The sequence below is a fragment of the Bos grunniens genome, chromosome 3 (genome assembly GCF_055505025.1).
Source record: "Bos grunniens cultivar Pamir isolate PY7600 chromosome 3, Bosgru_T2T1.0, whole genome shotgun sequence".
Classification (NCBI taxonomy): Eukaryota; Metazoa; Chordata; class Mammalia; order Artiodactyla; family Bovidae; genus Bos; species Bos grunniens.
This window is the reverse complement of record NC_141167.1, coordinates 70,595,575-70,622,387: the sequence shown is the minus strand read 5'-3', so window position 1 is coordinate 70,622,387 and position 26,813 is coordinate 70,595,575. Positions and strand designations below refer to the sequence as shown.

Genomic DNA, 26,813 nt, shown 5'->3' with positions numbered 1-26,813 from the left:
GATTTCAGCCTGTAGTTTGGAATCACTGTTGTAATTTGTGCGTGCTACAGAACTGAAATATGGAGTTTCCAAAAGCTGTATGTTAGAACAGTCATTGCTAAAGCAGGTGTTACCTTTATTAACTCAAAGAGAATATTCTGATTGCTGGTTTTCAAATAGAACTAATGAGAATTATCAAGTTCTTGGTAATGCATAAAATAAAACTGAAATATATGTAACTTTTGTTTTTGTACTTAGGTGGCGACAGACAAGGTTGCAGAAAAGTTGAGTTCTACTCTCTCATGGGTGAAGAACACGGTGTCACATACAGTCAGCCAGATGGCCAGTCAGGTGGCAAGTCCATCTGCTTCCTTACACACTACATCCTCGTCTACCACACTGTCAACACCAGCCCTTTCACCATCCTCACCGTCACAGTTGAGTCCAGACGACTTAGAACTCCTGGCTAAACTGGAGGAACAAAATAGGTAAGTGAGGTTGCTTGGGTTGTCTTTCTTTAATTGTCATATGTACTTAACCATTCATATATGTATGCATGCCATAATCAAAATTTTAAATATTTGTCCGTATTAAGAATGTGTAGGGGAGTTCCCTGGAGAAGGCAATGGCACCCCATCCCAGTACTCTTGCCTGGAAAATCCCTAAGAGTCAGACACGACTGAGCAACTTCACTTTGACTTTTCACTTTCATGCATTGGAGAAGGAAATGGCAACCCACTCCAGTGTTCATGCCTGGAGAATCCCAGGGGCGGAGGAGCCTGGTGGGCTGATGTCTATGGGGTCGCACAGAGTCGGACACGACTGAAGTGACTTAGCTTAGCAGGGGAGTTCCCTGATAGCATAGGGTTAGCATTCTGGGGTTTTACTGCCATGGCCTTAGTTCATTCCCTGATCAGGAAACTGAAATCGTGCAAGCCATGTCGAGGGGCCAAAAAAAAGTTTCGTTTTTTTAAAAAAATCAGAGTTAATTAACAGAAGTTTTCAAGTATTTTTTTTGGAGGAGTTGGTCTTAAAACTAAAATTGGACTAAAATTTTCTTCAGACTTGGATAGCTGTAGACTTGTTTACTTAATGTAGCAAATTGTCTAAATTCTTCCTGAATGGTTCTTTAGGGCATCAGCTACAAAAAGAGTTACTGAAAGAGCACCCTTTTATGTTCAGTCAAAATAAGGATAATTACAGAGATAATTTCTAACAGCTCTTTTGATTGTGATTGACATAATAAAGTACACATACTTAAGGTATACAATTTGATAAGTTTAGACATAAGTACATACCTGTGAAATTATCACCAAAATCAGGAAAATGAACATATCTGTTATCTGCCTTTGTATCTCCAGATAGCCACTGATCTGCTTTTGGTCATTGTAGATTGGTTTGTATTTTCTACAGTTTTATAAAAATCGAATCATACAGTATATACTCTTTTTTAATGGATTATTTCATTATTCTCAAAATGAATTGTTTTGAGATTCATTTGTGTTTAATACATATGAATGGTTCATTTCTTTTTATTGCTTAGTAGTATTCTACTGCAGTACTCTTGCCTGGAAAATCCCGTGGACAGAGGAGCCTGGTAGGTTGCGGTCCGTGGGGTTGCTTCTCGGACACGACTAAGCGTCTTCACTTTCAATTTTCACTTTCATGCATTGGAGAAGGAAATGGCAACCCACTCCAGTGTTCTTGACTGGAGAATCCCAGGGATGGGGGAGCCTGGTGGGCTGCCGTCCATGGGGTCGCACAGAGTCAGACATGACTGAAGTGACTTAGCAGCAGCAGCAGCAGCATCAGTATTCCATTGTATGGATATATCACAGCTTACCTACTCACCTGTTGTGAAATGCTATAAACTTTTGTGTACAAACCTTTGTATCAATTTATGCTTTCATTTCTCCTGGGTAAATACCTAGGAATAGAATGGCTGGTTTATATGGTAGAACTATATTTAATTGTCAAGCTGTTTTCCAAAGGGCCTATAGTTTTCACATTCTCATCATCAGTGTATGAACATTGCTGCTTTTCTGCAGCCTTACCAACATTTGGTATAGTCAGTCCTTTTAATTTTAGCTGTTCTTACAGGTATTTGTATCTTTTGGTTTTAATTGCATTTCCCTGTTGGTGTTGAGCCCTTTTTAATGTGCTAATTTGCCATTGATAAATCATCTTTGATTAAATGTCTGTTCCAGATTTTGCACATTAAAAAAAATTAGGTTGTTTGCTTTCTTACTGTGTTTTAAGAGTTTTTTATGTAGTTTGGGTACAAGTCCTTTGTCTGTATATATGCTTTTCAAATATTTTTTCACAATCTGTGGCTTATTCTCTTAGCAGTATCTTTTGAAGAGCAAAAGTTTTAGATTGTGATTAAGTCAATTTGAAATTGTTCTTTTATGGACTGTGCTTTTGATAACTCAGGGTCACACAGATAGAATTCTGTGTTAAGTTTTAAGTTTTACATTTACCATAGTCCACTTTGAGTTAATTTTTTTTTTTTGTATGAAACAAAGGATAAATCAAAGTTGTTTTTGAGTATGCATGTTTGTTTTTGTATCTGTTGAAAAGACTGTCCTTTTTCCTCTTAATGACTTGTGCACTTTTGTCAAAAATCAGTTGTCTGCGTATGTATGTTTCTTGGCTCTTTTTCTGTTCCATTACTTTATTTTTCTACTTTAATGGTAATACGACACTATTGAATATTATAGCTTTATAATAAGTCTTGAAATCAGATAGTGTTAATCGTCTTTGTTCTTTTGACTGTTTTTGCTCCTTATCATACCTTTGTGAATTTTACGTCAAGTAATTTGTATAAAAACACTTGCTGAGATTTTGATCAGAATAGTGTTGAATTCCTAACAATGGTGCCTTCCACCCATGAACACATTATATTTTTCTTTTACTTATTATTTGTGCATGGTATTGTTTTTGTAAATTTAATTTCTGATTGTTCATTGTCAGCATATAGAAATACAATCTTTTTTCTTTTATCATTCGTGTATTCTGTTGCCTTGATAAATTCACTTGTTCTGGTACATTTTTTTTTTTTAGATTCCATTAGATTTTCTATATAGATGAGCATGTGGTCCATGAATAAAAGCACATTTGCATCTTTACAATATGGATACCTTTTATAGCTTTTTCTTGCCTTATTGCAACTGGTTAGTACTTCCAGTACAAATTTGAATACACATAATGAACAGATAGCCTTGTCATTTTCTCAATCTTAACAGGAAAGTTTAAAATTAAAATTATTTTAATTAAAAATTAAAAGACACTTGCTCCTTGGCAGAAAAGCTATGACCAACCTAGACAGTATATTAAAAAGCAGAGACATTACTTTGCCAACAAGATCTGTCTAGTCAAAGGTATGGTTTTTCCATTAGTCATGTATGGACGTGAGAGTTGGACTATAAAGAAAGCTGAGCATCAAAGAATTGGTACTTTTGAACCGTGGTGTTAGAAGACTCTTGAGAGTCCCTTGGACAGCAAGGAGATCCAACCTGTCTATCCTAAAGGAAATCAGTCTTGAATATTCATTGGAAGGGCTGATGCTGAAGCTGAAGCTCCAGTAGTTTGGCCACCTATGTGAAGAACTGACTCATTGGAAAAGACCCTGATGCTGGGAAAGATTGAGGGCAGGAGGAGAAGGGGACGACAGAGGATGAGATGTTTGGATGGCATCATCGACTCGATGGACATGAGTTTGAGCAAGCTCCGGGAGTTGGTGATAGACAGGGAAGCCTGGCATGCTGCAGTCCCTGGGGTTGCAGAGTCGGACACAACTGAGCGACTGAACTGAACTGAAGGGGAAAGCATTAAAAATGAGTAAATTGTAGGTTTCTATAGATGACTTTTTATCAGGTTGAAGAACTTCTGTTTCTCATTTGTTAAGAATTTATAAGAAATAGATGTTTCATTATGTCAAATGCTTTTCCTGAATCTATCGAAATGATCAATTGTTTTCCTCTTTTAATTTGACAGATTACTTTTTTTTTAAGTTAAACCCCACTTAGTCATTATATATTGTCTTTATAGGATGTTGTTGGATTTGATGAGCTAAAATATTGTTTGGAATTTTTGCATCTGTGTTCAGGAGGAAGCTCAGTCTGTAGTTGTTATCTAAAGTCTTTGGGTTTTGTTTGTAATGTCTTAGGTCCTTGTAATATTTTTGTTATCTTTCCTCTTTTCTCATGAAGTGTTTAATGCTATACATTTCTCCTGAAGCTCTGCTTTTGCAGGATCCCTTTAAGTTTTATAGTCCTGAGTATAGTCTGTTTTGATATATGTTTTATGTGCACTTGGAAAGATTGTATATTCATCTGTTATTTGGTGGCATATTCTATAAATGTTAATTGGTTCAAATTGATGGTGTTGTTCAAGTCTACCATATCTTTTCTGATTTTCTGTTTACTTGTTGTATCAGATATTGAGAGAAGGGTATTGAAACCTCCAACTATAATTGTGATTTATTTCTCTTTAAATTTTATCAGTCTTTGTTTCATATAATATGAAGTTATATTGTTGTATATATAAACATTTAGAATTGTTACAACTTGTTGTCAAAATGCCTTCATTATTCCTAGTAATATTGTTTGCTTTAGAAATCTACTTTATCTCATATAGTCATTGTAACTTTTGAATAGTGTTAGAAGTTTATATACTTTTCTGTTTTTTACTTTTATTCTGTTTTTATCTTTACAGTTTGTCAGATAGACAATATATAGTGGCTCTTGCTTCTTAAAATAGTCTGACAGTCTTTACCTTTTAATTATGGTATTAGATCACTTTTAAAACAACTGTGACATAATTTTATTTCTTGCTTACATTTATGTTCATCTCAAAATTTAGGCTGAGTACATTTTTATTGCACACTTCTTAATTTATGGACCAGTGACCAGCCTCTCTGCAGGATAAACCAGACTCATGTCAAATGGGAAATGGATATAGAGGAAATATATCTTAAAACATCTACTAGGGAGTGATATACATAACTTCAACTTACATTTTATTGGCCAAAGCAAATCATATACTTAATCCTTATGGAGTAAAATTGGGATTAGAATCTTCTTGCAGGGCTGGGTCTAGGAAAATTTATACTAATTATTGTTTCAGAACCCTTTGCCAATATTCTTATTGTATTGCTCTTGTGCTTTTAATTATTCACTTACCATGAAAATCCACCCTTTTAAAGTGTACAGTTCAGTAGTTTTTAGTATACTCACAGAGTTGTGTAAATATTACCATTATCCAATTTCAGAATGTTTTTATGACTCCCAAAAGAAACCTTGTATCCATTAGTCTCCCCTTTTCACCCTTCTTCCTGGTAACCACTAATCTACTGTCTCCATGGATTTGCTTATTCAGGCCATTTCATTGGTAGTCTTTTGTGACTAGCTTCTTTTACTGAACACAGTGTTTTCCAGATTTTGAGTAAAACAGATCGTTTACATTTAATGTAATTATTGATGGTTATGTTTATGTTCGTCATCTTATTTTTACTGTTCTTTATCTTAGTATTTCTGCCTTTTGACTGAATGAAATATTGTTTATGATTCTATTTTATCTTTTGTTAATTTATTATTTATAACTGTTATTTTGCTGGAGTCATAGTGTATATCCTTAACTTACATACTCTACCTTCAAGAGATCTCATACCACTTCACATGTAGTATAAAAACTGAGAATAGTACATTTCCATTTCTCCTCTCTGGTCCTTTGTGCTAGTTTTGTCATGCATTTTGCTTTTGTATATTTTTTTTTGTTAAAAATTATTTATTTCTAAACTTTTGACTGCGCTGGGTCTTCATTGTTGCATGCAAGCTTTCTCTAGTTGTGGCAAGCAGAGGGTACTCTCTTTTGGTGCGTGGGCTTCTCATTGCAGTGGCTTCTCTTGTTTTGTGAAGGAAATGATAACCCACTCTAATATTCTTGCCTGGAGAATTCCATGGACAGAGGAGCCTGGCAGGCTATATATAGTCCATGGGGTTGGAAAGAGTTGGACATGATTGAGCAACTATCACTCATACTCACTCACTCTTGTTTTGGAGCACAGGCTCTAGGGCATGCGTGTTTAATGATTGGAGTGTGCAGGCTATAGAGTGCAGGCTCAGTAATTGTGAGGCACAGGCTTAGTTGCCCTGAAGCGTGTGGTATCTTTCTAGACCAGGGTTTGAACTGGTGTCCCTTCTGTTGTAGGGAAGATTCTTAACCACTGGACCACCAGGGAAAGCCACTTTTGTGTATGTTTTAAACCCCATGCTACATTGTTGTTTTTGCTTCAACAGTCATTTACCTTTTAATGAGATTGATAAGGAGAAAAATAAGGAAATAAGGGAAAAATTCATATTTTTCTATATAAATTTATGTTTGCCTATATAGCTTCCATTTCTGGTGTTTTTTGGTTCTTTCTTTTTAGCTCCAGATTTCAAACTGATAGAATTTTCCTTCTGCACAGAGGACTTCCTTGAATGTTTCATGTAGTGTGGGCTGTTCCTATTTGTCTGAGTCTTCATTTTGCCTCTGATTTTTAAAAATATTTTTTCTGAGTAAAAGACTTTAGGTTGACAGGGTTTTTTTGTTTGTTTTTTTTCCTTCAGTACTGTAATAAGGTGTCATTGACATCACTTTTGCAGTGTTTACATCAGGAAATTGGATGCAATCCTTATCTTTGTTTCTGTGTGGATAATGTGTCTTTTTTCCCTTCTGTCTCCTTTTAAGATTTTTTCTTTATTCCTGGTTTTAAGTAATTTGATTCTAAAGTGCCTAATTGTAGTTTTCTTCCTATTTCTTACTTGTGAGCTTTGTTGAATTTCTTGTAGACTTACAGTTTTCCTCAAATTTGAAAACTTTTCAATCATTTCTTCAAATTTTTAAAATTCTTTTCTTTCCTCCTTCTCAGTGGCTAATTACACAGATATTAGGCCACTTGAAATTGTTCCATAGCTCATTAATATTGTGTTCATTTTTTGGAAAATTTTTATTGCTTTGTATTCAGGTTCTGGACACTGTGATCTGCCATGTCTGATTTGCCATTCATCCTGTCCGGTGTGTTTTTCATCTCCCGTTTTTCATCTCTAGAAGGTGGAGCTGAATGGTGTTTGTATGTCTCTACTTAAGTTTTGAACATACAGAAATACAGATTTAATACCTTTTAATGGCCTTATCTGGTAGTTCTAACATTTCTATCAATATCATTTTCAGTTCAGTTCAGTTTAGTCATTCAGTCGTGTCCGACTCTTTGCGACCCCATGGACTGCAGCACGCCAGGCCTCCCTGTCCATCACCAACTCCCGGAGTCTACCCAAATTCGTGTCCATTGAGTCGGTGATGCCATCCAACCATCTCATCCTCAGTTTGCTTTTGATTAATTGTTTTTTCCTCTCATTAGTTACATTTTTCTGCTTCTTTGTGTGCCTGGTAATATTTGATTAGATGTCTCACATTGTGAATTTTACCTTGTTTGGTTTGGCTGTTTTCCTATAAAGATTCTTAAGCTTTGCCCAAGAATGCAGTTAAGTTACTTAGAAAGAATTTGCTCTTGAATGATTTCGTAGGTGGTTCAGTGGTAAGAGAATCCACTTGCCATTGAAGGAGTTGCTGGTTCAGTCCTTGGGTTGGGAAGATCCACTGGAGAAGGAAATAACAACCCACTCCAGTATTCTTGCCTAGGAAATCCCTTGGACAGAAGAGCCTGGTGAGCTACAGCCCATAGAGTTGCAAAAAATTGGACACAACTGAGTGACTGAGCACGCATGAACATGCAGAAGTACACAGCTTAGGGCTATTATTCCCTCCTCCCGAGGCAGGACCTTTTTGTGTACTCTACACAGTATGCCTTGAAACAGATTCTTCAGTCTAACCCATGGGGACAGTTACTTTCCTGGCCCTGTGTGAATGGTGGCTTTTATCGCTAGCCTTGGGTACTTTACTTACATACATATGCTGATCAGTACACAGCTGAATACTTAATGGGTACCCTCTGTCAATCTCTGAAGATCTTGTTTGTATACTTACCTTTCTGGTATTCTGTTCCTTGGACTCTAGCTACCTTGGTCTCCTCATGCCCTCAGCTCTATCCATTCAGTTGAGAAAGTTCACTAGGTTCTGTTGATTTTCCCTGCCCAAGCCAGGATCTGGAAACTCAAGACAGGTAAGATGGCAATCATAGGACTTACTTCACTTATCTCTTGAGTTTCAGTAATAGCTGTCCATTGTTGCCTGTTGTCCAGAGTCTTTTAAGAAAAGAAACATTGTTCTCATATAGTTGATATATCTTGTCCAGTATTTTTTGGTTGTTTCTTGGGAGGGAGTAAATCTCTTATCTGTTACTCTATCATGGCCATAATGAAGTAATTTTTTTTCTTTAAGAGAGTTTTGCATTTTCATTTGGCTGGAAGAAGAAGCTTGAATAAGATTAGAAAAATAGACATATTATTTGATAGTTAGATTTAGAAGTTAATACTATATGTAAATGTATTCTGAATATTAACTCTGCTCAGCTTTAAAATTATTTTATTGCTGAGATAGTTATTGATATTTTTGTTTAAAAATGACTTGTCCTTAGGTTTGGTCTCTTCCTGTTGGTATGGAGATAGAAAATAGAGGCATGAGAGCAATTTCCTGGAAAGAGAATTTTTAAGCTAGAGATTTTGAACCTGGTCCATGTGAACCACAAAAAGAAGACCTAATGTTAGCTCATACAAACTTGGCAATAGAAATTGCCCTCTTCTGATGATCATTTCCTAGAAAGTGCTTTTAAAAGGGATTTCTTTGGCAGCATTTGATGAGTAAGATGGAAAGCTTGGTGTGCCACATGATGATAACTTCATGTCGGTTTTATGTGTGTGTTGATTTTAACTTTGTGCCCTTTGTTTATTATATTTGAAAGATTTAGAGCAAAGAGTTTTGGTTGAAGTTTTAGGAAGAGAGAGTTTTAATATGTGGTTTGGCAGAGTTTCTTGGATAAGATGAATTTGGAAGAGGGTCATAAATGAGCAGGGCTTTTCTGGTGGCTCAGCAGTAAAGAATTCTGCAGTGCTTCAGATGAGGGTTTGATCTTGGATCAGAAAGATCCCCTGGAGGAAATGGCAAACCACTCCAGTATTCTTGCTTGGAAAATCCTATGGACAGAGTAGCATGGCAGGCTACATACAGTCCACAGGGTCTCAAGAGTCAGACACAGCTGAGCGACTGCACCACTACCATCACCAGTATAGAAAATACTATATTAAAAATTGTTGATCCCTGGTCTGGCAGATTCCACATGGGGCAGCTAAGCCCATGTGCCACAACTACTGAAGCCTGAGCACCGTGGAGCCTGTGCTCCTCAACAGTTCAGTTCAGTTCAGTTGCTCAGTCATGTTCCACTCTGTGACCCCATGGACTGCAGCACACCAAAACTCCCTGTCCATCACCAACTCCCAGAGTTTACTCAGACTTATGTCCATCGAGTCGGTGATGCCATCCAACCATCTCATCCTCTGTCATAACCTTCTCCTCCTGCCTTCAGTCTTTCCCAGCATCAGGGTCTTTTCCAGTGAGTCAGTTCTTCGCATCAGGTGGCCAAAGTATTGGAGTTTCAGCTTCAGCATCAGTCCTTCCAATGAATATTCAGGACTCATTTCCTTTAGGATGGACTGGTTGGATCTCCTTGCAGTCCAAGGGACTCTCAAGAGTCTTCTCTAACACCACAGTTCAAAAACATCAATTCTTTGGTGCTCAGCTTTCTTTATAGTCCAACTCTCACATCAACTCTCACATCCAAACATGACTACTGGAAAAACCATACGTTTGAGTAGATGGACCTTTGTCAACAAAATAATGCCTTTGCTTTTTAATAGGTTGGTCTAGGTTGGTCATAGATTTGTTGTCTAGGTTGGTCATAGATTTTCTTCCAAGGAGCAAGCATCTTTTAATTTCATGGCTGCAGTCACCATCTGCAGCGATTTGGGAGCCCCCCAAAATAAAGTCTGTCACTGTTTCCATTGTTTCCCCATCTATTTGCCATGATGTGATGGGACCAGATGCCATGATCTTAGTTTTCTGAATGTTGAGCTTTAAGCCAACTTTTTCACTCTCCTTTTTCACTTTCATCAAGAGGCTCTTTAGTTCTTCACTTTCTGCTGTAAGAGTGGTATCATCTGCATATCTGAGGTTATTGATATTTCTCCTGGCAATCTTGATTCCAGCTTGTGCTTCATCCAGTCCAGCATTTCTCATGATGTACTCTGCATATAAGTTAAATCCATTACAGTGAGAAACCCATGCACTGCAACTAGAGAACAATACCCACTCCCAGCAACCAGAGAAAGCCCAGGTGCAGTAACGAAGACCTAACACAGTTATAAATAAATAAATTAAAAAAAATTATTGCAAGTGATGTGTGTGTATAAACTTTTCTCCAAGTAATTCATAATTTATTCCAGAGTTCTAGATGCACTTGGCATATGTGTTAACAAATGATAATTGTGAGAGTTGTTTAAAGATGTCTAGAAAAGAGATTTTTGACAAATAAGACTTTGAAGAAATAAAGGGAGCACAAGATTTTCACCATTTGTTCTTGTGTTCAGTTCAGTTCAGTCGCTCAGTCGTGTCCGACTCTTTGCGACCCCATGAATCGCAGCACGCCAGGCCTCCCTGTCCATCACCAACTCCCGGAGTTCACTCAGACTCACATCCATCGAGTCATTGATGCCATCCAGCCATCTCATCCTCTGTCGTCCCTTTCTCCTCCTGCCCCCAATCCCTCCCAGCATCAGAGTCTTTTCCAATGAGTCAACTCTTCGCATGAGGTGGCCAAAGTACTGGAGTTTCAGCTTTAGCATCATTCCTTCCAAAGAAATCCCAGAGCTGATCTCCTTCAGAATGGACTGGTTGGATCTCCTTGCAGTCCAAGGGACCCTCAATAGTCTTCTCGAACACCACAGTTCAAAAGCATCAGTTCTTCGGCACTCAGCCTTCTTCACAGTCCAACTCTCACATCCATACATGACCACTGGAAAAACCATAGCCTTGACTAGATGAACCTTTGTTGGCAAAGTAATGTCTCTGCTTTTCAATATGCTATCTAGGTTGGTCATAACTTTTCTTCCAAAGGAGTAAGTGTCTTTTAATTTCATGGCTGCAGTCACCATCTGCAGTGATTTTGGAGCCCAAAAAAATAGTCTGACACTGTTTCTGCATCTATTTCCCATGAAGTGATGGGACCAGATGCCATGAATTGCTCAAATCTTTTACTTTTTTGAGTTCACGTTTTGAATCTCTGTAAAAAAAATTGGTAAAATTCAGAATCCACGAGAAGGGTTTACGTGTAGAGACTGGGTGAATGCAGCACTCTATTGTTTGTTTTGCCTTAGGAAAACAATCCTGGTGGAAAAACACATCTTGCTGGCTTTAATAAAAAATAAAATGACAAACATTAAAATCTAGCTCTCCTTCCTCTCTTCCGCTCTTCTTTCCACCAATGTATTATGTCTAAGGAGAAATTGCAAGAATAATAGCTTAAATTCTCTATGACCACTTCTGTGGTTTGTAATGTAGATATGTAAGTTATGTATTTAAAGTAAAAATTAGGAGATGCAGCTAGTACTTGTAACAGGGAAGATGCTTTTATTTAGGATTTTTTCTTCTCTTCCCCACATGTAGATGAAACTCTTAGGTTGTTTAACTACTTTTGATTTAGAAAGTATAAAAAAGAGTATTTTAGAAAGTTAAAATTGAAGAAACATAAAAATATCAAAGTCCTATAAAGAAGCTATTTTTCCCTCCCATGGTTTTACTGCAGTAATCACTTTTGAAAATCAGTGCATGTGGCAATCCCAGTAAGATGTGAAAAAACGGTTCAATACAATATCAAAGATCTGTTTGATCAAAGTTAATTATTGATAGCCTTGAGGTTGAAATGGGATAGCTATTTTTTTTTCTATGTTAAATGTGTTTTTCATTTTAAAATTACAAAGACTTTTTGGCAGAGATGAATTCAAGAAGGTAAGGTTCAAGTGTAATAGCAGTGCATTTTAATTAAGCAGGGGAATAATGCTAATTTAAATTTTGAACAGGCCATTATTTGGTTTAAAAATTTGGCATTGCAACCATGTTTGTTTCCTTTTACATCCTGTTACTTAGAGTCAGATTTTACTTTTTAGCAGGTTTGGGGGTGAAATATGAGGACAAGAAAATGGAAAGAGTTCTTCTAAATTAAAGTAAATATATTTTATGTAACATCTAAGTCTACACTGTCAAATATGGAAGCCATTAGCCGTATGTGACAGTTGAGCACCTGAAATGTGACTGGTTTGAATTGTGATGAGCTATAAAAGTAAAACATACTCCAGATTTTGAAGAGCTGATTTGAAAAAAAAAAAAAGAGAGAGATTGTCAATTAAAAAATTTTTGATTGTGTAGTAAAAATATGTAATGTTTTGACTGTGTTTGATAAAGTAAATTATTAGAATTAAATTGCAATTATTGTTTTATACTTTAAACTTGGCTATTAGAACATTTAAACTTATGTAAGGGGCTGGCATTATATTTCTGTTGGACAGTACTGATTTCAATGATCTAACTTTTACATTTATAATTTTACCACCACAGCATTACCTCAGTTATCTAAGGGTACTGTCTGTAACACAGCCATGTGTATTTAAGGAAGTGGTAAAAAGCTTCTGAACAAGTATTTTAAGTCTGTGTTAAAAACATATATTTTTAATCATAGAGTTCTTTAGATCGTCACTCTAACCTCTTATTCTTTTTCTTTTCATAGGAGAATTGTTTTAAATTTTTAATCAGTTGTCTGGTTTCCTGAGGAATTTGATGATGGGATTAATTAAAAGAATTTATTGTACTACTCTTTCTGTTGCAACTTAGCTTCAGTCTGGAATATCTGTAAAAATCAGTCACTAAACCGTCAGTTTCTGATCAGAATATTTGAGATTGGCCTGCAAGACTCATGCATTCACCTTCTCTGAGACCTTATCTTAAAGAAACAAAAGCCAAAGAAAAACCCCCTATGCTTTCAGAACTAGAGAGATTCTTGTCATTTAGGCTCCTCCCTTCTGAGTTGTCTCTGAGTTGTTGCTTCCTGTGCTAATTCCTTGTCTTTTTTCTTAATTCTCCCTTCTTGCTTCTGAGACATGTATATGCTTGCTGATGTAGATGGGAATGGGTGTGACTCCTCTGTGAGTCAGATATGTATTCTGTTGCTATTGATTTGGAACAGCCTGGTTTTAGACAGCAGGCTGTTGTCTTTCTCCCTGTACTTTCATATCCTGTTTGGTGTAAGGTTACAAGAGTGTTTGAACCCTGTGTTTGAGAAGTTGCTCCTTCTGCAATGAAGTGACAATGTATTTAGCTTTTCAAGTGTTTTTCTCATATAGCAGTATTTTTCCTTAGCTTTCTTAGCTCCTTCCTTAGCTTTTTATAAATTATCTTAACAGTTTACACATTCCCAGCTGGCATGTTGACCTGTTATTTTTGTATCCTGCTCTCTTATTTCTGGTATCCATGGGAAAGCATTATACTCAGTACAACAGGATATTAAAAAAGTTTGTCAAATAATTGCCAAATTTCCATTTGTAGACTTTTCGACTGCTGTACTATTTATTTACATGGATATGTCTCCCAAGTATTTCAAACTCCAAAAACCCAAAAGAAAACCCTTTTTTTCTCTTCCTTTGTATTTTTTGTAGTATTGTAGAGAACTATTTTCTTTCATGTTTATCAAATATATGCATTGTACATAAGTTACTTTTTTTTCCTCATATGCCCGTCATGAAGTGCACAATGTACTGTTTTCCTCAGATAGGTGGCCCCTTGGTGAGATGAAGGTTCAGTTCTCAGTTGCAAGAATATGGTGAAGATAATCTCTAAAATAAGACCTAAAGACCCAGTTACTCTCTTTGTTGGCACATACCAACAAAGTGTTGTTCTCACTTTAGAGAATTGGAATTGGAAATGCTTTCTCTCTGCCAAGTATCCTAAGCTTCTGCAGTCAAAGAATCTTAGACATTTTCCATCCTTAATACTATTGGAAGTCCAGCTGACAATGGGCTTTAGCACCCCCACCTCAGATAATGTGGAACTGTAGCTACTTTGAATGCTACCCTTAGAGCTGGAGGTACAGAAAGTTGGAGTTGTTTAGGTGGAAGACTGCAGATTATATATTTATTCCCCAGTCAGTAGAAATCCAAGCTCTGATGCCTTAGTCTTGCAGCATTCTAGGAGGATGAATAAATTTAGGTCTCTCAGTTATTGTGTAGCCCCAGGCCACACCTGCCTATGGAGAATGCCTTTGATTATCACCTACAATGTTCCTACCAGGCCAGTATACTTTTCCTTTAATTCAATGGATTTTTTCTTGTTTTAGTCATAAGAAAATTATGATGGGATGGGAAGGTAGCTTCCTTTTTTTTTTTTTTTTGCAGTAAATCCTTGCAAGGCAGTGAACCCATGTGCTCTGGGGAAAGGAAGGTAAATGAGTAACTTTTGAATAGACTTCTCACTAGCTCACAGACCTCTGAGTAATGCTGTATTACCACTTTCTCAGGTGCCTGGCTACATAGTCTTAGAAAACTGCTCACATTTTCAGGCAGTATGCCTTTACTACCATGTCAAGAGTATTTTAATTGAAACTAGGTTGCAACCTATCTAGGAGTCTTCCTGAGGTGATTAAAAAAAAAAAAAAAGAATCACTGCTTTTAGCAAAAATAAATAGAAAAGTATGATTCTAACTACACATTCTGTAAAGTCTACATATTTTAACGAGTATGTAAATTCTTTTCCTACATACCATGATTAAGTAGCTAGTGGAGAGAGACTTGATAGTATCAGCTCAAGTATTACTTCTGGAAAATGTTCTCATTCTCTCAGACAGAAGGACTTCATTATATTCATAGCATTGAAAAAAATTCTAAAGTTTTTACTTGGAAAATTCTAAATTTTGATAGAATGACCAACAAATTTGAAAAAAGAGAAAGTAGTGTTTATACCTTCCTTTGTTTACAAAATAGATACACTTAATATATCAAAAATAGTCACTGTTTTTGTGATCATGTTATAATCATGGTTTTAAAAAAAGTTCTGAAGGGCTTTCAGTAATATAAAGCAGTAGTTTCTCACCTAATTCTTACTATCCCTAATGTCATTAACCAGAGATAATATTTTTAATAAATTTTTATGAAAGTGAAAAGTGAAAGTGTCAGTTGCTCAGTACTGTCTGATTCTTTGCATCCCCAAGCACTGTAGCCCGCCAGGCTCCTCTGTCCATGAAATTTTTCAGAAAAGAATACTGGAGTGAGTAGCCATTCCCTTCTCTAGGGGATCTTCCCAACTCAGGGATCTAACCCAGGTCTCCTGCACTGCAGGTGGATTCTTTACCTTCTGAGCCACCATTCAGTTCAGTTCAGTCGCTCAGTTGTGTCTGACTCTGGGACCCCATGGACTGCAGCACGCCAGGCCTCCCTGTCCATCACCAACTCCCAGAGTTTACTCAAACTCATGTCCATCAAATTGGTGATGCCATCCAACCATCTCATCTTCTGTTGTCCCCTTCTCCTCCCACCTTCAATCTTTTCCAGCATCAGGGTCTTTTCTAATGAGTCAGTTCTTCACATCAGGTGGCCAAAGTATTGGAGTTTCAGCTTCAATATCACTCCTTCCAATGAATATTCAGGACTGCTTTCTTTTAGGCTGAACTGGTTGGATCTCCTTGCAGTCCAAGGGACTCTCAAGAGTCTTCTCCACCACCACAGTTCAAAAGCATCAATTCTTTAGTGTTCACTTTCTTTATAGTCCAATTCTCACATCCATACATGACTACTGGAAAAACCATAGCTTCGACCTGATGGACCTTTGTTGGCAAAGTAATGTCTCTGCTTTTCAATATGCTATCTAGGTTGGTCATAACTTTCCTTCCAAGGAGTAAGCATCTTTTAATTTCATGGCTGCAGTCACCATCTGCAGTGATTTTGGAGCCCAGAAAAATAAAGTCAGGCATTGTTTCCACTGTTTCCCCATCTATTTGCCATGAAGTGATGGGACCAGATGCCATGATCTTAATTTTCTGAATGTTGAGGTTTAAGCCAACTTTTTCACTCTCTTCTTTCACTTTCATCAAGAGGCTCTTTAGTTCTTCACTTAGTGCCATAAGGGTGGTGTCATCTGCATATCTGAGGTTATTGATATTTCTCCTGGCAATCTTGATTCCAGCTTGTGCTTCTTCCAGCCCAGCATTTCTCATGATGTATTCTGAATAGAAATTAAATAAGCAGGGTGACAATATACAGCCTTGACATACTCCTTTCCCTATTTGGAACCATTCTGTTGTTCCATGTCCAGTTCTAACTGTGGCTTCCTGACCTGTATACAGATTTCTTAAGAGGCAGGTCAGGTGGTCTAGTATTCCCATCTCTTGAAGAATTCTCCACAGTTTGTTGTGGTCACACAAAGGCTTTGGTGTAGTCAATAAAGCAGAAGTAGATATTTTTCTGGAACTCCCTTGCTTTTTTGATGATCCAACAGATGTTGACAGTTTGATCTCTGGTTCCTCTGCCTTTTCTAAGTCCAGCTTGAACATCTGGAAGTTCATGGTTCATGTACTGTTGAAGCCTGCCTTGGAGAATTTTCAGCATTACTTTGCTAGCATGTGAGATGAGTGCAATTGTGTGGTAGTTTGAGCATTCTTTGGCATTGTCTTTCTTTGGGATTGGAATGAAAACTGACCTTTTCCAGTCCTGTGGCCATTGCTTAGTTTTCCAAATTTCCAAAGTGCAGTACTTCGACAGCATCGTCTTTTAGGATTTGAAATAGCTGAACTGGAATTCCATCACCTCCACTAGCTTTGTTTGTAGTGATGCTTCCTAAGGCCCACTTGACTTTGCATTCCAGAATGTCTGGCTCTAGGTTGGTTGATATATAATTTGCAAGAGAGAAATGCACAGTTCTTAAGTGTACAGTTTGAGCTTTAACAGATACAAACACCTAACAGATATATACACCTGTGTATAACCCCCACACCCATTAAGATGTAGACAGTTTTTTTCATCTTAGAAATTTATTTGTGCCCCTTTTAGCAACTCCTCCACCAGAAACTTTTCTTCTGATATTTATTGCTGTGGGTGTATTTTGCTTATTCTTTTTGGTGAGGCTATAATTCATATACTGTGCAGTTCACCCATATGAAGTGTGTAATTCAGTGGTTTTTTATGTATTTACAGAGTTTTGCAGTCATCACCACAATCATTTTTAGAACATTTTCATCACCCCCCCCAAAGAAACTATATCCATTAGCAGCAACTGTCCATCCCTCCTTGTTCCCCTTACTCCCACTCCAGTCCTCAGCAACAGCTTATCTACTTTCTGAATTCTAGGTATTGAATATAAATTGAGTCATAAAACATGTTTCCTTTTGTGACTGGCTTCTTTCACTTAGCGTGTTTTCAAGGTTCCATGTTCCAGCATCCATGTTGTAACCTGTATCTCTGCTTCATTTTTTTTCAAGACTGAATGATACTATACCTTATGGATATACCAGTGTTTTTATCCATCCAGTACTTGATGGATATTTGGATTGTTTCCACTCTAGCTATTATGAATAATATTGCCATGAACACTTGTTATGTAGGTTTTGTGTGGACACAGATTTTCATTTCTCTTTAATATATACCTGGGAGTGGAATGGCTGGTTTGTGTGGTAATTCAATGTTTAACCATTTAAGAAATTGCCAGACTTTTTTTCTGCAGTGATTTTACTATTTTATATTCCCATCAGTGTGTCTGAGGGTTCCTATGTCTCCATATCTTCACCAACACTTGTTGTTGTCTTTTTCATTATAGCCATACTATAATGCTGTACTGTGAAGTAGTGTGTTGTTATGTTTTGATTGGCATTTCCCTAATCATTAGTGATGTCGAGCATCTTTCTGTGTGTTTATTGGCCAATTATATATATTTGTGGAGAATTATCTGTTCTTATTCTGTGCCCATTTTTTAATTGGTTTATCTTTTTAGTATTGAGTTGTGTAAGGGTTATTTATATATTCTAGATAGAAATCTTATGGATTGTGCATAGTTTTTCCCATTCTGTGGGTTTTCTTTTTACTTTCTTAATGGCATCCAGTGAGGTACAGAACATCTAAAATTTTGATGAGTCCAGTTTAAATATATTCTTTATTTTACCTGTGCTTTTGGTGTCATATTTAGAAAGGCTTTTCTTCTGTAGTGTATGTGTTCTTGAACTTCTTGTAAGTGGAATCAAGTAGTATGTTCTCTTTTGCATCAGGGTTCTTTCACCTGGTGGGCTCCATACAGTCCATGGGGTTGCAAAGAGTTGGAAAGGACTGAGCAAGTAACACTGTTCTTCACTTCTTTCACCTAATGTTTATAAGATTAATGTTATGTATCAGCAGCAGTTTGTGTCTGAGTGATGTTGCAGTGAATAAATGTATCACAATTTGACCATTTATTTTTCTGGGTATATGGGTTGTTTCTGGACTTTATGAATAAAGCTTTTCTGAACTTTAAATTGTAAATCTTTTTGTGGATGTAGGTTTTCATTTTTCTTACTGTCGTATAAAAAGGTATTCAACTTTATAAAGAATTGCCAAATAGTCTTCATAGTGGTTGAACTCTTACGTACTACTGACATGGATATATTAAAGTCACAATTGGTCTCATCTTTGGCAGCACTTAGTATGGCCAGTCTTTAAAATTGTAGCCATGCTGATTGTATACATAGTATGGTTTTAACTTGGGTTTCTTTGGTGACTAAGGATGTTGAATGTTTTTAAGTTGCTTATTAGCCACTTGACTATTTTGTTTTGGAAGGTGTCAGTTTAAATCTCTTACTCATTTTTAAAAATGTGTTGTTTGCCTTCTTAATTATCAACTGTAAGTGTTCTTCCTGTATTCTGGATGCCAGTCTTTTGTCAGATGCATATGTTAAGGATATTTTTTTTTTTTTCAGTTTGTGGCTTACCTTTTCATTTTCTTAAATGTAGAGCTTTTAAAATTTGAAATGCAATTTAGTATTTTTTAGTCAATTTTTTTCTTTTATGGTTAATGTTTGTTTGTGTCCCATTAATAAATTTTGCCTATTCCAAGGTTGTGAAAACTTTTTCCTGTTTTCTTCAAGATGTTTTATAGTTTTAGTTTTTATATTCAAGTCTGTTGTCCATTTTGAGTCTTTTTTTTTTTTTTTTGGTATTATGTGAATTAAGGTAGGGATAATATCTTTAAATAATGTAATGTGTGTACTTGGAATCTTTCATTTGTAATGTTTTTCAAAGTTTTGTATATTTATAGTACTTATTGCATTGTCCTCTGAAGATGAACTGCTTAACTCTCTTCTCTAATCCACCCATGAATTCATTTGGTTTTCCTGCTTATCCTAAAAGTTATAACATGGAGATCTCTGAGACCTTTCTGACTGTTAAAAAATAAACAAAACACCCTTATTTTTAGGTACTTTTTCATTTATGCTTTCATTATATCTCAGATTTCTGGTTAGCTTAGGAAACACTAGTATTTCCTTTTTAACTGCATGTCTGTATTAATGGTAGTGGTGCAATTTAATTATTTGTCATATAGTGAAGTGAAGTCGCCCAGTTGTGTCCGATTCTTTGCGACCCCATGGAATGTAGCCCACCAGGCTTCTCCATCCATGGAATTTTCTAGGCAAGAGTGCTGGAGTGGGTTGCCATTTCCTTCTCCAGGGGATCTTCCCGACCCAGGGATCAAATCTGGGTCTCCCACATTGCAGGCAGACACTTTACTGTCTGAGCCATCAGGGAATCCTAAAAAAGTGAAAGTCACTCAGTCGTGTCAGACTCGTGACCCCATGGACTATACAGTCCATGGAATTCTCCAGGCCAGAATACTGGAGTGGGTAGCCTTTCCCTTCTCCAGGGGATCTTCCCAACCCAGGGATCAAACCCAGGTCTCCTGCACTGCAGGAGTATTCTTTACCAGCTGAGCCACAAGGGAAGTTAGCAAGCATTCAATGAATAATTAAGTGAAATGAACTTGGATTCAGGTTATTTCTGTAAAGTTTGTTTCTGTATTCTGAGGTTTAGAATCATACATAAAATTACTTGTATACATACACTTATTTTTTCATAAGTTATATTGTGGACTTATTAAAATAATATCTATGGAAAAAACAGTATTTAAAGCAAAACTTCATCATTAATTAGTTTTTTTCTGATAAAGACTATTTATAGCAAATAATTGACCCTGAATTTAGCTGTTTTATAAATTTTTCTATTTCTGGCAATATTTGGGACATTTTATTTCATTTACTGTTGCCATGAAAAAAATGTATTAAATTATGCTATGAATAAGGAAAGTGTTTTAGTTTATATTATTGTGTTATTGAGTTTGATCATCTCGTATTTGAAGTTTTTTTTCTTTAATATGGGGGTTTGAGTTTTATTTCAGTTCTGTCAGTTTTCAGTGTATTTTGTTTTGAGCTAAATACAAAGACAATATAAAGGGATATAAAGGTGAGTAAGACATAAATGTGGCTTGCAAAGGATTTTTTATAGTCTTCTAAATATAATTTGACTCATGTTTCTTTATTAGTTTTTATACATCATAAATTAATATTGGGAGCATTTTTTGTCTAAGCAGATGATTTTCTGAAGGAGTTACTGGAAGTAAATAGTATCCATGTTAAATAGATGTTTTAGGACCCCATGGCATGTAATTTACATCTTAATAATGATAGAGCCACATTTTCCAGCCTTTTTTTTTTTGATAGCCTGTTTACATGTGAAAGAAGTAATGGATTTGATGTTGTATTGAGTTACGGAATGGATCTTTGAAATTATCTTAACCTGTCTTTCTACACATAAGGAAGAGGCCTTAAGGGCCTTAACAGTGAAGAGGTCTCAGTTTAAAAGTGCATGTCCAGTGATAAATGACAGCTGTTAGCTGGCCTGAGTTTCTGGGAGATAGTAGGGTTTATGGAGAGTCAGTGGATTAAAGTCCTTTCTTATTTAAAGGGAGAAGCTTCTACCCTGCTATACCCTGTTTTTCTGGAATATAGGCTAGTTTTGCCCTTTTTATTTTTTAAGAGATCCAGAATTGTAAATACAAATGTATGTTGGAGAAGGAAATGGCAACCCACTCTGATATTTTTGCCTGGAAAATCCCATGCCTAGAGAAGCCTGGTGAGTTGCAGTCCATCAGGTCGCAAAGAGTTGGACATGACTGAGCAACTAACACACACACACACACACTCACACACACACAAATGTATGGGTATATAAACAAATGAAATCTTCTAATTTTAGTTTTAGTAATTGTTTGTTTTTTTTTTACACAAAACATTGCTTGAGCCAGACAAAACACTCTTTGTTTGGGCAGATCAGTTATGCCTGGGTGAAGCAAAATTGAAAGAGACAAAGATTTGATTAATTTGTGTGTCTGCCTTACTTTTTTAGTCCTAGACACATTTTAAACATGTTAAGATTAGTTCTTCCATAAAATTAGTTAATACCTCTTCCAAGTACAGTTTCTTTTTTCCTGAAGCGTTCTCAGTGAATTTCTCCCCAGAAGACTTCTTCTAATTTGAATTTTTAGTGGAGATAAAGGGAAATTATGATGGGACTAATAGCACTAAAATATTTAACATAATTTACTTTATCAAATTTTTAAATTGCTATTCTTAGTAGAAAAAATATATAGCAATTAATTTTGTAGATGTCAACCAAATATTTTTAGAATTACGTATATTTTAAAACTATGGCTAAATTGCTGTAGTGAAGCCCTTAAGTATCATCATGTTGTTGCAGGAAGGGGGACCCCTTCCAGGGCCTGAGAGTGGGCTCTTGTCTAACACTCGGAAATGGATTGTCCAAGGAGGTGCATATGCTGGCAAAGCTAGAGGGGCACCTGGGCAGAGAACAGGAGGGTAAGGGAACCCAGGAGGACTGCTCTGCTGTGTGGCTTGCTGTCTCATGTTTTGCGTTGATGAGATTAGTTTCTGGGTTGTTTCTGGCCAATCACTCTCGAAAACGAGTCCTTCCTGGTGGCATACCCATTGCTCAGGCAAGATGGATGTCAGGATCCTGGGAGGTGGTAGGACAGGTGCTGTCTCCTTTTGGCCTTTCCTGAACTCTTCCAATTGGTGGTGGCTTATTAGTTCCATGTTCCTTACTGAGACCTCCTGTGGTCTAACTAACTCATGCAGATAGTTACTATGGTGCCTGGCCTGGGTGGGTGGTTTTAGTCAGTGTGTTTCCTCTAATATTGTCATCTAGTGTCACTGTGAGATCTTGAACAATTTTTAATTATATTTTAGATTGTTAGAGACAGATAGTAAGTCTTTAAGATCTGTAAATGGATCAAGAAGGAACAGTGGCTCCTCCCTGGTGTCAAGTTCATCAGCCTCTAGCAACCTCAGTCACCTTGAAGAAGACTCTTGGATTCTTTGGGGAAGAGTTGTTAATGAATGGGAAGATGTGCGCAAAAAGAAGGAGAAACAAGTTAAGGTATTCATATTCTTTGCTGAAGTTCTTCCTCTTATCCCATCAGGCAGAGATTGATAGAAGATTAAAAAAAAAAAAAATTGGATTCTAGTACTTCCCAGTTGCTATGATGAAGAGGTCGCTTTATATGTTTTCTTCAATTGTGCCAATAGAAGTTTTGATTTGCAGCTATCAGCTATTATAAAAGTCTCCTAACTGTAGAAATATAGATTCAGAAATGAAGTGGTGACATCCAAAATCCTTCAGTTATCATTATTTTACTTTTTTTTTTTTTTAAAGCATAAAACAGCCCTTTGAAAGATCATGGTTACCATGCTATCTGTCATTCACAGCTCTGCAGATTATCAGTTCCTTAATACCTTGAGAGGCCATACTCTGAGTGAAATGACAGGAATTTATCCACAGCATTGTTGTTCCTCTGATCAGAACACAATACATCAGTATCTTAGCCAAATCTTAGCTTTGGTTAAAAAGTTCCGTAGTCTTATTATACGGAGAAGGCAATGGCACCCCACTCCAGTACTCTTGCCTGGAAAATCCCATGACGGAGGAGCCTGGTAGACTGCAGTCCATGGGGTCGCTAAGAGTCGGACACGACTGAGCGACTTCATTTTCACTTTTCACTTTCATGCATTGGAGAAGGAAATGGCAACCCACTCCAGTGTTCTTGCCTGGAGAATCCCAGGGATGGGGGAGCCTGGTGGGCTGCCGTCTCTGGGGTCGCACAGAGTCGGACACAACTGAAGTGACTTAGCAGTCTTATTATAAAAGTAGCTTTGTGAATTAAAATTTGAGAAAGTAAAAAAAAAAAATTTTTTTTTTAAAAGTCATCTGCTCTACTCCAGCTTCCAATCCCCATGGCTTTCAAGGTAGGAAGCCTAAATAAGTCATTTAAACATTTTTATTTTTATTTTTTAGGAACTTGTTCGTAAAGGGATACCCCATCATTTTAGAGCAATAGTTTGGCAACTTTTGTGCAGTGCACAAAGTATGCCAATTAAGGATCAGTATTCAGAACTCCTGAAAATGACCTCACCTTGTGAAAAATTGATCCGAAGGGACATTGCTAGAACTTATCCTGAACACAATTTTTTTAAGGAAAAAGATAGCCTTGGACAGGAAGTTTTGTTTAATGTAATGAAGGTAAGTTCTATTTATTCATTTTGGGGGGGGGGATGAAATAAATTCTTATGTTGAAATTAAATATTTCTCATAATGAGGTACAAACTCATTCTAGTAATCAGTTGCTTCGGCAATCAATTTGATTTTAGCATAATTTTGACTTTAATTCTGATGTTTAGGTTGCTGTCTGATTTGAAGAACTCTTGGGAAATTCCTTACATTGCTTGGTATTAGTTGAAGTCAAATAACCTATAAATGACTATACATACCATAGAGAAGACCCTTCATGAAAATGAGTAATTCGTCTTCTATGAGTTTCACAATCTGGGAGCAGATTTTCTGTTTGCCATGGCCAGCATCACTAAGAGCTCCTCACCCTTGAAAGTCTGTGGCATTGTAATTTTTTCTTCAATGTTGTCTTTTCTATTTTCTATCTGCATAATTCCTTTCCCTTTTAGCTACCCCTGTGAAATTATGATTTCTTGTTAAACCGTATCTATTTTGTCAATGCTTTACCGTCATCCTACTCAAATTTTACTCTATCAGCTACATATTTTTAATGATTTTTAAGCTTTGCCACTTCCCTGAGTACAAATTCCTTTATTTTCTTGTCCTTAAGAGCTGACAGTTCCTAATTCATAAATCATCAAAAGAAAATTTTATGTAGTAAATCATATAGAGTAAGAGCATCTACAGCAAAGGAATCAAGAGCTTCTCTAAAAAATAAATGGTCTTTAACCCACCTTCTCAGTATTTTTAGGCTTTTAGAGAAGGAAGGTATGCTATATCATGATAAAGTATTTTGAACAACATTTTTTACTTTTTAGGCATATTCTTTAGTGGATCGTGAGGTTGGTTACTGTCAAGGAAGTGCTTTTATAGTTGGATTGCTGCTTATGCAGGTAAGTTATATAAGTATTTAAGCTGGAGAATTTAAAAATCATCCTTGTTTTTAGGAAGTGGATTTTGGGTGTTTTTCTCCTAAGCATAATCTAAATAAGAATGTTTAGTTTGCAATTTAAAATATTAAACATGTTGAAAATAACACATAGTAAATATCCTACCACTAAATCAAATTTCGTCTTATCTACACTTGGAATCTTACATGTCTGTATTTAATGAGGAATAGTCTTTTCCCAGCTAAGGAGGACTGATTAAAGTGTTTGTATAGAAATCTTACTTTATGGGACTTCTCTGGTGGGTTTGATCCCTGATTGAACTAAGATTCCCCATACTGTGTAGCAAGGCTACATGCACACACAAATCATAGTTACGATATACAATGTCTTTGGAAGTTTATACAGTACTTTTATTTGTCACAGAACTGAGGGCTTGTTACACCTCTCTTATTATAGGCTCAAAAATACAGGTACTCAGTCACTTCTGCTGCCTTAAGGATAAACATGTTTCCATTGGCAGTGGCTTATATTGGGTGGGGTGTTTTTGGAAGTCAATGACAGGACATAGCTTTGACAGGAAATAGCATGTGGTATTATCTATTCAGCGTTATTGAAAATTTTTTTAAAAGTCTATCTGTATTAAGTCTCAGATTGAAATATAACTTGAAAAGAAACCTTGGAGATAACTTTTGAGTCATATAGGCTTGTTTTTGCAACTCAGTTTTACACTGAGTTCTGTAATCTTGGGCTAGATTATTTTAACATCCTTTTCATAGCCATAATTAGGTACTACTTCTACTTTTAGATTCATTATGAGGGTTATATAAGATATTATATGTAATAGGCTAGCATGGTGTTTGACACATGGTAGACATGCATAAAAGTTCCGTGACTTGCCCAAGGTCACATATCTTGGTAGATAAGAGCAGTGTAGGAATCAGAAACTGTGTTTCTCCACTGTTACTGTTGTTCAGTCGCTCAGTAGTGTTGAACTCTTTGTGACTATATGGTCTGCAGCATGCCAGGCTTCCCTGTCCTTCAGCAACTTCTGGAGCTTGCTCAAACTCATGTCCATTGAGTCAGTGATGCCATCCAACCATCTCATGCTCTGTTGTCCCCTTCTTCCTCCTGCCTTCAATCTTTCCCAGCATCAGGGTCTTTTCTAATGAGTCAGTTCTTCACATCAGGTGGCCAAAGTATTGGAGTTTCAGCTTTAGCATCAGTCCTTCCAATGAATATTCAGGACTGATTTCCTTTAGGATGGACTGGTTGGATCTCCTTGCAGTCCAAGGGGACTCTCTCAAGAGTCTTCTCCAACACCATAGTTCAAAAGCATCAATTCTTTGGCACTCAGCTTTCTTTATAGTCCAACTCTCACATCCATACATGACTACTGGAAAAACCATAGCTTTGACTAGATGGACCTTTGTTGCCAAAGTAATGTTGCTGCTTTTTAGTATGCTAAGTTTGTCATAATTTTTCTTCCAAGGAGCAAGCATCTTTAATTTCATGGCTGCAGTCACCATATGCAGTGATTTTGGAGCCCAAGAAAATAAAGTCTGCCACTGTTTCCACTGTTTCCCCATCTATTTGCCATGACGTGATGGGACCAGATGCCACGATCTTCATTTTTGGAATGTTGAGTTTTAAACCAGCTTTTTCACTCTCCTCTTTGACCTTCATCAAGAGGCTCTTTAGTTCCTCTTCACTTTCTGCAAAAGGGTGGTGGCCTCTGCATATCTGAGGTTGTTGATATTTTTCCTGGTAATCTTAATTTCAGCTTGTGCTTCATCCAGCCTGGCATTTCACATGATGTGCTCTGCATATAAGTTAAATAAGCAGGGTGACAGTATATATCCTTTCCCAATTTTGAACCAGTCCGCTGTGCCATGTCTGGTTCTAACTGTTGCTTCTTAACTGCATACAGGTTTCTCGGGAGGCAGATAAGGTGGTCTGATATTCCCATCCCTTGAAGAATTTTCCACGGTTTGTTGTGATCCACACAGTCAAAGGCTTTAGCCTTTAGTCAGTGAAGCAGAAGTTGATGTTTTTCTGAAATTCTCTTGCTTTTTCTATAATCCAACAGATGTTGGCAATTTGATCTCTGGTTCTTCTGCCTTTTCTAAGTGCAGCTTGAACATCTGGGAGTTCTCGGTTCTCATACTGTTGAAGTGGAGAATTTTCAGCTTTATGTTACTAGCATGTGAGATGAGTGTAATTGTGCGGTAGTTTGAGCATTCTTTGGCATTGCCTTTCTTTGGGATTGAAATGAAAACTGACCTTTTCCAGTCCTGTGGCCACTGCTGAGTTTTCC

At 36.8% G+C, this 26,813-nt stretch overlaps 1 protein-coding gene across 31 annotated transcripts in view; it reads left to right on the top strand.

Moving 5' to 3' along the window:
- EVI5 (ecotropic viral integration site 5) overlaps positions 1-26,813 on the top strand; it is a 250,020-nt gene that overhangs the window by 75,154 nt on the left and 148,053 nt on the right. For 20 of the 31 annotated variants that reach the window (XR_015160507.1, XR_015160508.1, XM_086391182.1 and 17 more), the window contains exons 2-5: positions 238-467; positions 22,292-22,481; positions 23,397-23,621; positions 24,428-24,502. Coding sequence is in view for 29 of the 31 variants with exons in the window: in XM_086391182.1 (XP_086247308.1) it covers positions 238-467; positions 22,292-22,481; positions 23,397-23,621; positions 24,428-24,502 (720 nt within the window). In the remaining 2 variants the exon portion in view is untranslated. Of the gene's footprint in view, positions 1-237; positions 468-11,883; positions 11,980-22,291; positions 22,482-23,396; positions 23,622-24,427; positions 24,503-26,813 lie in introns of those variants that run through there. The other 11 variants (XM_086391210.1, XM_086391208.1, XM_086391206.1 and 8 more) reach the window with 3 other exon arrangements.